Below are 12800 nucleotides of genomic sequence, written 5' to 3' on the forward strand. Positions count from 1 at the left end.
TAAGTTGTTAACATCTTCTGTATCCTTACAATTTTTTTATCTGCTTATTATATCATTTATTGAGAGAAGTGTGCTAAATTTCCTACCGTGGTTGTGGATTTGTCTATTTCTCCTTCAGAGGCTATGTAATTAGGTGCCCACAAACGTTTAAAAATATTTCTTCATCGTTATACATGTCCCTCTTTGTCTCTGCTAATGCTTTTGCCTCAAAGTTTTTTGATTTAATGATAATATAGTGAGGTAGATTATATCCTTTGACTTCAGTTTTCATCCTTCCTTTAGTTATACCCTTGTGTTCACACCCTTTGCCATGCAACTTTACTGTGCCCTCTACCATGAGCTGAGTTTGACTTCAAGACATCCCTTGACACAGAAGCTTGAAATGGGCTTGCATACTGAGACTTGCTCTCTTGGATGACTTCCATCACCATGAAAACATACTCAGGTCAGCCTGGTTGAGTGACACATGGAGCAGAGTTGTCTGGTCATAATGGCTGAGGCCAGTCTAGATCAGCAGAATGGATAGCAGATCAGCTCAGATGTGTGAGTAGTAGAAGCTTTTTGTTATATGTGATTGAAGTTTTGTCCATGCTTAGTCGATGGCATTATCCTGGTAGTTGAACACTGATATATGTACAAGGTGTACCTTTTTCTTTTTTCCTGTTTTTGTGCTGCACAGTGCAGCTTGTGGGATCTTAGTTCCCTGACCAGAGTTTGAACCCAGGCCCTTGGCAGTGAGAGCATAGAGTCCTAAGTACTGGACTGTCTTTCTCCATTTTTTTTCTAAATCTATCTTAACAAACCAAACTCTTGTAAGGAGCTTGTTGTTGTTTGTTCTCTTAATCCAGTTAGTCAATTTTGTTGTTTTTTAAAATGGAGCATTTAGTTCATTTGCATTGAAAGGAGTTACTGCTGTATTTTGGAGAAGGAAATGGCAAGCCACTCTAGTATTCTTGCCTGGAGAATTCCATGGACAGAAGAGCCTGGTGGGGTTCCATGGACAGAAGAGTATACAGTTCATGGGGTTGCAAAGAGTCAGATACGACTGCGTGACTAACACACACTGATGTATTTAGGCTTAAATCTGGCATTTACTATTTGCTCCCTGTTTGTTCTCTTGTTCTATTTATCTTTTTTTTTTCTCTTGGATTGATGATTTATGATTTCATCTCATCTCCTATTTGACTTATTATGTATGTACACCTTTTTCCAGAGATCACTTTAAAGTTTATAGCATACTTTTTTTTCACATATTAGAATCTATTTTCAAGTAATACTGCACCACTTTATATATAGTATGAGAACTATACAGCAATGTAGTTTCATTTTCTGCTCCTGGCCTTGGAACCATTGTCATACATTTTACTTTTATAGTTGTTATAAGCTACAATAGTCATTGTTTTTTTTTTTTTTGCTTCTGCTTCAAATAGTTTATTAAATTCTGAAGTAATTTTTAAAATAAGAAAAACAGTATTTTATATCCATTGATATATTTAATATTTTCAGTGTACTTTATTCCTTTATGTAGATGTGGATTCCCACCAGGTACTTTTCCCCTTCATACTCAATGCCTTTCTTTAAAATTTCTCATAGTATAAATCACTTATTGATTAATTCTTATTGTTTCAAATATCTGAAAAGGTTTTTATTTTACATTCATTTTTTATGTTTTTGCTGAGTTCTGAATTCCAGGTTAACTTGTTTCATTTTTTAAGTTCTTTACAGATGTTGCTCCTATGTCTTCTGGCTTGTGTTGTTTTCAATGAGAAATCATTGTTGTTGTAAGAATGTTAAGAAGACATTCTTACCTTTTTTCCTCTACATGTAATATGTCTTCTTTGCTAGCTAGTTTTGAGGTTTTTCTCTTTATCAGTCTTTTAAAGCATCTGGATTATGAAGGGCAGGCAGCTGTGTGTCTGAGTCACTTATTAGTCAAAGACTGTGTTTTTGGTGTAACTCCTTCATGTTGCCTAAGTTTTCAGGTTATTTCAAGAGCATAATAAAGTTAAAATTTTTTTTCTACTTTCCATATTATTGAATTTGATGCCTTCAGTGTCTGTTAGTTGGCTAGGGCAGAGAACATGGTCCTGTTTTAGAGCTGGGAAAACTAAACTTTGAATGGTGCAATGACTGCAGCAAACACTCAACTAGATAGTGGGAGAGATAGGATGAAGCTTTCATCTTCTATACCAAATCCAGTGCATTATCCTAGATTATAAAAAAATTTTTTAAATCCATCTATTTTGATGGAACTTTCTATAGAATGGTAGGGTAGGAAACATTTAAAGAAACTACTAGATCCTGATTGTTTTATTTGTTATTACAGCAAAAAGGTGAACCATGCCTATGAAGGCCAACAAGACTGAACCTCAGAGCCAGACAAGAAAACAAAAAAAGGATACTCCATGGATTTTACACATCTTCAACCACATATGCTTCGTTACTACCATTATTGGTTGCTACAGCTGCCACTGGAAAATCAAACAGGAGAAGAAATTTAAACATGGACAGTGCTGCTCTTTGGTACAGAGAGATGGGAAGAAGCTGAACTACATTTTTTTAATTTGGGGAACATGGGCTGGTTCCTACCCTCATACAGGTTCACTAAAGTCTTCAGGACTAGGCAGGGGCTCTAGCTCTTCTGTTAAAGGTCTGCCACAATTCTGGGGCCACAGTTAATTTTCCTGAAACATGTGCTTGTTTTCTTTCACTTTTATTATTAATTTCTTGTCATTCTGTTATTCACTTATTCATCTTTTCTTTTATTAAGTGAACCTGGAAGAAGAAGTAAGATCTAGGTCAGTCAGATGTTCTTGGCTGTGGAGTATAGGAATAGTTGAATTTTTAAATCTCTCTTCAGTGTGAGTTTCCCAAAGGAACTGTGCTTATGAAAAACAAAAACCAGCAGGAAATAAGGTGCTCCTTTATTACTGGTCAGGCAAGTATTTGATTTTCTCTAATGAAGGATCGCTGGTAAGGCTGAGTGGTAGCATGTGGTATATCCTCATTGAGCACCTCTTTCTTTCTTTAAACCGTATTTTGGGGCTCTGTGGTGGGCACTGTGATGTAAAAGGTGAAATGATGAGCACACTGAAGTGAGAAAAGGACAGCCGTATTATGTATGTTCACTTAATTATATACTTGGTCTAGCTGGGTCCAGGATTCTGTCCAGTTGGATTACTGATTTCTGTTGTCTGACATGCGGAGCTTAAGGAAAGTGGTGGGAATGGGAGGCTTCCCATTAGGCATGAGTGTCCTTCAGTCCATATATCTTTCCCCCCCAGTTATTTAGTTTCTGTACCAGTGACTGAGGACAACACGAGTCCTCTGGCATTGTGAATTCCTCAAGGAATTCACAGTCTACTGGAGGAAAAGACAAGTAAACATTTAATTTCAGTATACTGAGAGAAATGGTATAATTGTGTGTGTGTGTGTGTGTATTCATATGCATGCACATCTGTGTCCCTGTTACAAGGGAGGGAGCCAAGCATGCACGTCTGTGTCCATGTTACAAGGGAGGGAGCCAAAAATAACTTTGTTTAGAATGTGACATGTGATTAAGAATTGGATAGATAAAGAATGCTGCTGCTGCTGCTAAGTTGCTTCAGTCGTGTCCGACTCTGTGCGACCCCATAGACGGCAGTCCACCAGGCTCCCCTGTCCCTGGGATTCTCCAGGCAAGAACACTGGAGTGGGTTGCCATTTCCTTCTCCAATGCATGAAAGTGAAAAGTGAAGGTGAAATCGCTCAGTCGTGTCCAACTCTAGCGACCCCATGGACTGCAGCCTACCAGGCTCCTCTGTCCATGGGATTTTCTAGGCAAAAGTACTGGAGTGGGGTGCCATTGCCTTCTCCGAGATAAAGAATAGAGGGTGGCAAAAGAAATGGTATTGGAGAGGAGTCAAAAGGCTTGGTCTGAGGTTTATTTTAGGTGGAGCAGAAGATATGAATGGATAAGTGATGGGAAGTGAACGTAGAGAGGGAGTTGGTAGATGTAGTGTGGTTTTAAGAATTTGACTTCTTCCATGTAGGGAATTGAGAGTTCCTAAAGATTTTAAGCTATTACTGTTTTCTGAGCTACGTTTTGGAACGATTATTGGATCATGTGGAAGATGCATTAGACAGTACGAGAGTAATGCAGAAAGGTGTCTTTGCCTCAAAGAGAAAAGCAATGGTAGTAATCAAGGTTAGAGATGTTGGTGTCCTCGATTAGTGAAGTGATGGTAAAAATGGAGAACAGCGAATTGATGAAACAAATATTTATTAGGAATGATGAAGTAAGTTACAACAGAACTATAAAGGACATTGAATGAAAGAAAAAGGTAGGCTTCCTAGGAAAGGTGGCATTGGAGGCAGTGTGGTATAATGAAAAAGTCCCTGGACCAGTGCCTGGGAGTACATTTTGGTGCTTGTTCCAGCTCTGCTTTAGGGCTGGTTATATGCTATCTCTGAGCCTCTCTATAGAGGGAGTTAAACTATACAATTTTCGAAGTCCTTGGGCAATTCTCAAGGCCCTGTTTATGCTCAGGGGAAGAAGTCTAGCATATAGCAAAAGAACAAATTCCTTGTGTTCTGGGAAGGGCTGGCTGGATTCAATTTATGACTTCATCATTGATTTTCTCCAAACTAGTGCTTAACCACTGTGGGACCTTGGCCAGTTACCTAACATTCTAGTGATTGATTCCTCATTTGAATGATGGAGATGGTAGCAGCAGTGCCCACCAATGGAGTTTGTTGGGAGGAAAGAAGAGATAAAATATGTAAATACTTAGAACAGGGCTTGGCATATGGTTAGCACTAAATAAATGTTAGCTGTTATTTTACTGTTCTTGGAGTCACTGACTTGTGAAGTCATCTTCCACTTACAGGAATGATGGTATAGGGGATTCTGGGTAGAGGAAATGCAGTAGTCAGAAGTCCAGAGATAGAGAAGCACAGCGATGTGTTTAGGGAAAAACAAATTTACAGTATTGAATTTATGAGCAGGTAAGATGATAAATGGTAAGTGATCAGATTGGAAAGGAATATTTTAATCTAATTATGTAGCATCTTTATGTCAGCCTAAAATATTTGAACTTTGTCCTGTAAACAGAGGGGAGCCTATTAATTTTTGAGCAAGAGTGACAACAGTGAGAATCAAAATAAGGAGATGTGTTTATTCAACAAGAACAAGTTTATTGAATGTGTGTAAGTGAGTAAGACCACTAAGGCCTCTGGCCTTCCTATACCTGACATTCTAGTGGGATGAGTTAGGTAATAAACAGTAATGAAGAAAGATGGTTTCAGACAGTGATAAGAGCTTTGAAGATAATACATAGGAAAATGGGTCAGGTGGATGGGAACCTGATTAGAGAAGACTGCTTTGAAGCAATGTCACTTGAGCAATCTCTTAAATATAAAGGTGGAGCCAGCCATATATACATCTGGGGGCAAAAATACTCCAGGAAGAGGGACCAGGAACTGTGAAACTCTTGAGGTGGGAACAGATCTGGTCATATTCTAGAAACAGAAAGCCAGCGTGGCTGGAGTTCAGAAATGGAGTTGATGTGTAGAATGGGATGAGGTCAGGGATGGACAAGACCTGATTGTGTGCACCTTTGGGTCATGGCAAGGAGTTGGGATTATATTTTCGCATAGTGGTAAGATCTGGGAGTCTTGTAAGCAGGGGAGTAACTATCTGATACATGTTTATCAAAGTCCACACATGTTTTATGTAGAGAGTGAGTATAACCTGAGTCAAAAGCTGTTCTCTTCAGCTTCCTACACTGCAGAAGTTGTTTTAGTGCCTTGATACCTATAATGTCTCTCATCAGAATGGGTCTGTCAATACTCTACGTTTTCTATTTTATTTCTTAATTCTTACTTCACGGTAACCCCATATTTTGCACAAGGCAGGGATTATTAAATCCATGTTTTGCAGAATACAGGCAGTGTGAAAGACACAAAGAAACAGAATTTTTCATCCATGTGATATAGAAATGTCAGGATTATAACTCAGGTAGCAAATTAAACCTAATGTTCCCAGGAAGGGTTTGACAACCTCTGATTTGGTTGACTTGTGATATAATTTTCAGTGCAGGGAGTTACCTTCTCCATAAAGATATCCTCCATCTTGGCTTTGGGCTCACAGATCTGGGCAATGGATCTGATACTTCTTGGCTGTGTGAATTGGCTTGAGTGAATTACTTTTACTTCTCTGAGACTTAGTTCTCTCTTCTGCAACATGAGGTTACCAATACCTTATATAACTATTGAGAAATGAAGAAAATGAAAGTAGCTTTTGAAATCCCTGGCATTGTATTTGTGCAAGATAAACTACTAAAAAAAAAGTTTATTCCCTCACCTATGTCTCCTCTTCCTCAAATCTGGGAAGATAAATGGCTAAATGACCTGATGAATAATGAATGAATGAATTACTCAGTGAATGAATCACTGAACAAACATTTGGTAGACAGGAGGTGGATGAATTCAACAGATGGTTACAAAGAGCCAGCTGCATTTAAGGAACTGTGCTAGACACTGGCAATACAGAGATTTGTAACAAAAGTTCCTTTTCCTCAAAGAAGAAATTTGCATCAGAAAAAAAATGATTGCATTTCAGTGTAATAAATGTCATAAATAGGCTTATACAAGCTTCCATAGGGATAAGAGAATATAGAGGTCTCTCTAGCCTGGGGAGGGTAATGCACTACAGCTATGCAGACCTCTGATGAGTGTATGCAGATGTTTCTGAGATACCATGAGTAAATGGAACTTAATTATACTCTCTTCTTTCTGTTTCTAGAGAGAACGATTATTTTACCCATGTCTGGTCATTTCATTTTGCATGTCTGTGCTTTTGGTGTTCGTGTGGGTAGAATCATCAAATGAATACAATGGCTTTGACTGGTGAGTTTCACTTTTTTTTTTTTTTTTTCTTTTTGTGTAAGGGCTCTTTGGTCTAATAGCCACATGGATCTTACTTCAGGCTGAAAAGATCTGGTGACATAAGAGGGAGGGATTTTTTGCAGCTGGTGGATTGGAGGCCTAACTCTGGGGAGGAGTAAGGATGCTCAGCACCCTCAGCTACTGTACCTCCCTTCCCTGCTCATTCTCACTCTTTGACCAAATCTGGCTCAGTGGGAAGCTTTCTCTGTGCTTCCAGTGCCCCCAGTCCTATTCAGATGACTCCCTGATACCTTGCTTCTCAGCCTTTTGTCTGGGTTACTGATGCCTACACCAGTCCATCTTCATGATCTTTGTCCATGAACCCTGATGTGTCTGCCTCACCTCCAGCCTCTGCTTCTTCCTTCTGTCCCTACTGTGCTTCTGAAGACTCTGGAGACAGAGACAGCACCTTTTGTAGCCCAATTCCTACTCTGAACTACTCCTAGCTCTTTCAGTTTTTCTGAACTGATTGTTGAAAATCTTACCCATTATTTGATATTTGGGGGAAAAAGGGATGTGTTTGAGTATGCGACTTTTTAAAAATGGAATACCTTTTTATAGAAGTAGTACATGGTTTTTATTTTAAATGTAAAAATACAAAGTAGAAAATATAAAATTCAACTTAGTTTTACTTTGCAGTAACAGTCACTTGATATACTTCCAGTTTTTTTTTTCTATGCTTACTTTTACATTATTATACTCATGCCAGATATACAATTTTGCTTTTCCTTTTTGCTTAAAATAGTTACACACATTTTGACAGATTGTTAAAACTCTTAATGACTATCATTCAAAATGGTCTAAAAATATGTCCTGACATGAAAGTACTCTAATACACTTACTTAAACCACTTTTTATTGTTCAGTGCAGTTCAATTGCTCAGTCATATCTTTGTGATCCCATGGACTGCAGCACTCAGGCCTCCCTGTCCATCACCAACACCCAGAGTTTACTCAAACTCATGTTCATTGAGTCGGTGATGCCATCCAACCATCTCATCCTCTGTCGTCCCCTTCAGCTCCTGCCTTCAATATTTCCCAGCATCAGGGTCTTTTCAAATGAGTCAGTTCTTCGCATCAGGTGGCCAAAGTATTGGAGTCTCAGCTTCAGCATCAGTCCTTCCAATGAACACTCAGGACTGGTATCCTTTAGGATGGACTGGTTGGATCTCCTTGCAGTCCAAGAGACCCTCAAAAGTCTTCTCCAACACCACAGTTTAAAAGCATCAATTCTTTAGTGCTCAGGTTTTTTTTTTTTTTTTTTTAATTTTATTTTTATTTATTTTTATTTTTTTTAAAATTTTATTTTATTTTTAAACTTTACATAATTGTATTAGTTTTGCCAAATATCAAAATGAATCCACCACAGGTATATCTGTGTTCCCCATCCTGAACCCTCCTCCCACCTCCCTCCCCATACCATCCCTCTGGGTCGTCCCAGTGCACTAGCCCCAAGCATCCAGTATCGGGCATCGAACCTGGACTGGCAACTCGTTTCATACATGATATTTTACGTGTTTCAATGCCATTCTCCCAAATCTTCCCACCCTCTCCCTCTCCCACAGAGTCCATAAGACTGTTCTATACATCAGTGTCTCTTTTGCTGTCTCGTACACAGGGTTATTGTTACCATCTTTCTAAATTCCATATATATGCGTTAATATACTGTACTGGTGTTTTTCTTTCTGGCTTGCTTCACTCTGTATAATAGGCACCAGTTTCATCCACCTCATTAGAACTGGTTCAAATGTATTCTTTTTATTGGCTGAGTAATACTCCATTGTGTATATGTACCACAGCTTTCTTATCCATTCATCTGCTGATGGACATCTAGGTTGCTTCCATGTCCTGGCTATTATAAACAGTGCTGCGATGAACATTGGGGTACACGTGTCTCTTTCCCTTCTGGTTTCCTCAGTGTGTATGCCCAGCAGTAGGATTGCTGGATCATAAGGCAGTTCTATTTCCAGTTTTTTAAGGAATCTCCACACTGTTCTCCATAGTGTCTGTACTAGTTTGCATTCCCACCAACAGTGTAAGAGGGTTCCCTTTTCTCCACAACCTCTCCAGCATTTATTATTTGTAGACTTTTGGATTGCAGCCATTCTGACTGGTATGAAATGGTACCTCATAGTGGTTTTGATTTGCATTTCTCTGATAATGAGTGATGTTGAGCATCTTTTCATGTGTTTGTTAGCCATCTGTATGTCTTCTTTGGAGAAATGTCTATTTAGTTCTTTGGCCCATTTTTTGATTGGGTCATTTATTTTTCTGGAGTTGAGCTGGAGGAGTTGCTTGTATATTTTTGAGATTAGTTGTTTGTCAGTTGCTTCATTTGCTATTATTTTCTCCCATTCTGAAGGCTGTCTTTTCACCTTGTTAATAGTTTCCTTTGATGTGCAGAAGCTTTTAAGGTTAATTAGGTCCCATTTGTTTATTTTTGCTTTTATTTCCGATATTCTGGGAGGTGGGTCATAGAGGATCCTGCTGTGATGTATGTCGGAGAGTGTTTTGCCTATGTTCTCCTCTAGGAGTTTTATAGTTTCTGGTCTTATGTTTAGATCTTTAATCCATTTTGAGTTTATTTTTGTGTATGGTGTTAGAAAGTGTTCTAGTTTCATTCTTTTACAAGTGGTTGACCAGATTTCCCAGCACCACTTGTTAAAGAGATTGTCTTTAATCCATTGTATATTCTTGCCTCCTTTGTCAAAGATAAGGTGTCCATATGTGCGTGGATTTATCTCTGGGCTTTCTATTTTGTTCCATTGATCTATATTTCTGTCCTTGTGCCAGTACCATACTGTCTTGATAACTGTGGCTTTGTAGTAGAGCCTGAAGTCAGGTAGGTTGATTCCTCCAGTTCCGTTCTTCTTTCTCAAGATTGCTTTGGCTATTCGAGGTTTTTTGTATTTCCATACAAATTGTGAAATTATTTGTTCTAGCTCTGTGAAGAATACTGTTGGTAGCTTGATAGGGATTGCATTGAATCTATAAATTGCTTTGGGTAGTATACTCATTTTCACTATATTGATTCTTCCAATCCATGAACATGGTATATTTCTCCATCTATTAGTGTCCTCTTTGATTTCTTTCACCAGTGTTCTATAGTTGTCTATATATAGGTCTTTAGTTTCTTCAGGTAGATGTCTTCCTAAGTATTTTATTCTTTCCGTTGCAATGGTGAATGGAATTGTTTCCTTAATTTCTCTTTCTGTTTTCTCATTATTAGTGTATAGGAATGCAAGGGATTTCTGTGTGTTGATTTTATATCCTGAAACTTTACTATAGTCATTGATTAGTTCTAGTAATTTTATGGTGGAGTCTTTAGGGTTTTCTATGTAGAGGATCATGTCATCTGCAAACAGTGAGAGTTTTACTTCTTCTTTTCCAATGTGGATTCCTTTTATTTCTTTTTCTGCTCTGATTGCTGTGGCCAAAACTTCCAAAACTATGTTGAATAGCAATGGTGAAAGTGGGCACCCTTGTCTTGTTCCTGACTTTAGAGGAAATGCTTTCAATTTTTCACCATTGAGGATAATGTTTGCTGTGGGTTTGTCATATATAGCTTTTATTATGTTGAGGTATGTTCCTTCTATTCCTGCTTTCTGGAGAGTTTTTATCATAAATGGATGTTGAATTTTGTCAAAGGCTTTCTCTGCATCTATTGAGATAATCATATGGTTTTTATTTTTCAATTTGTTAATGTGTATTACATTGATTGATTTGTGGATATTGAAGAATCCTTGCATCCCTGGGATAAAGCCCACTTGGTCATGGTGTATAACCTTTTTAATGTGTTGTTGGATTCTGATTGCTAGAATTTTGTTAAGGATTTTTGCATCTGTGTTCATCAGTGCTATTGGCCTGTAGTTTTCTTTTTTTGTGGGATCTTTATCAGGTTTTGGTATTAGGGTGATGGTGGCCTCAGGTTTTTTTATAGACCAACTCTCACATCCATCCATGACTACTGGAAAAACCATAGCCTTGACTAGATGGACCTTTGTTGGCAAAGTAATGTCTCTGCTTTTGAATATGCTGTCTAGGTTGGTCATAACTTTTCTTCCAAGGAGCAAATGTCTTTCAATTTCTTGGCTCCAGTACCATCTGCAGTGATTTTGGAGCCCCCCAAAATAAAGTCTGTCACTGTTTCCACTGTTTCCCCATCTATTTTCCATGAAGTGATGGAACTGGATGCCATAATCTTAGTTTTCTGAATGTTGAGCTTTAAGCCAATTTTTTCACTCTCCTCTTTCACTTTCATCAAGAATCTTTTTAGTTCTTCTTCACTTTCTGCCATAAGGGTGGTGTCATCTGCATATCTGAGGTTATTGATGTTTCTCCCGTAGTCTTGATTCCACTTATGCATCTCCCAGTCCAGCGTTTCTCATGATATACTCTGCATATAAGTTAAATAAGCAGGGTGACAATATATAGCCTTGACATACTCCTTTTCCTATTTGGAACCAGTCTGTTGTTCCATGCCCAGTTCGAACTGTTGCTTCCTGACCTGCATACACATTTATCAAGAGGCAGCTCAGGTGGTCTGGTATTCCCATCTCTTTCAGAATTTTCCAGTTTGTTGTGACCCACACAGTCAAAGGCTTTGGCATAGTCAATAAAGCAGAAATAGATGTTTTTCTGGAATTCTCTTGCTTTTTCGATGATCCAGTGGGTGTTAGCAATTTGATCTCTGGTTCCTCTCCCTTTTCTACAACCAGCTTGAACATCTGAAAGTTCACAGTTCACGTATTGTTGAAGCCTGGCTTGGAGAATTTTGAGCATTACTTTACTAGCGTGTGAGATGACTGCAGTTGTGCAGTAGTTTGAACATTCTTTGGCATTTACTTTCTTTGGGATTGGAATGAAAACTGACTTTTTCCAGTCCTGTTGCCACTGCTGACTTTCCAAATTTGCTGGCATATTGAGTGCAGCACTTTCACAGCATCATCTTTTAGGATTTGAAATAGCTCCACTGGAATTCCATCACCTCCACTAGCTTTGTTCATAGTGATGTTTCCTAAGGCCCACTTGACTTCACATTCCAGGATGTCTGACTCTAGGTGAGTGATCACACCATCTTGTTTAACTGGGTCATGAAGATCTTTTTTGTACAGTTCTTCTGTGTATTCTTGCCACCTCTTCTTAATATCTTTTGCTTCTGTTAGGTCCACACTGTTTCTTTTTATTGAGCCAGTCTATGCATGAAAAACATCTGTTTCTGCTTTATCAACTATGCCAAAGCCTTTGACTGTGTGGATCACAATAAACTGTGGAAAATTCTGGAAGAGGTGGGAATACCAGATCACCTAATCTGCCTCTTGAGAAACCTATATGCAGGTCAGGAAGCAACAGTTCAAATTGGGCATGGAACAACAGACTGGTTCCAAATAGGAAAAGGAGTACGTCAAGGCTATATATTGTTACCCTACTTACTTAACTTATATGCAGAGTATATCATGAGAAACTCTGGGCTGGAGGAAGCACAGGCTGGAATCAAGATGGCCGGGAGAAATATCAATAACCTCAGATATGCTGATGATACCACCCTTATGGCAGAAAGTGAAGAGGAACTAAAAAGCTTCTTGATGAAAGTGAAAGAGGAGAGTGAAAAAGTTGGCTTAAAGCTCCACATTCAGAAGACGAAGATCATGGCATCTGGTCCCATCACTTCATGGCAAATAGATGGAGAAACAGTGGAAACAGTGTCAGACTTTATTTTTTGGGCTCCAAATCACTGTAGATGCTGACTGCAGCCATGAAATTAAAAGACGCTTACTCCTGGGAAGGAAAGTTATGACCAACCTAGATAGCATATTCAAAAGCAGAGACATTACTTTGCCAACAAAGGTTTGTCTAGTCAAGGCTATGGTTTTT

At 38.6% G+C, this 12800-nt stretch overlaps 1 protein-coding gene across 1 annotated transcript in view; it reads left to right on the forward strand.

The window, feature by feature from the left end:
• Window positions 1-4193: 4193 nt before the first annotated feature.
• LOC102278578 (glycerophosphodiester phosphodiesterase domain-containing protein 4-like) overlaps window positions 4194-12800 on the forward strand; it is a 156758-nt gene continuing 148151 nt past the window's right edge. The window contains exons 1-2 of the mRNA XM_070365017.1: window positions 4194-4277; window positions 6785-6888. Of these exons, the coding sequence (XP_070221118.1) occupies window positions 4194-4277; window positions 6785-6888 (188 nt within the window). The remainder of the gene's footprint in view (window positions 4278-6784; window positions 6889-12800) is intronic.

Source organism: Bos mutus, chromosome 29, assembly GCF_027580195.1.
Source record: "Bos mutus isolate GX-2022 chromosome 29, NWIPB_WYAK_1.1, whole genome shotgun sequence".
In the NCBI taxonomy this organism is placed as follows: Eukaryota; Metazoa; Chordata; class Mammalia; order Artiodactyla; family Bovidae; genus Bos; species Bos mutus.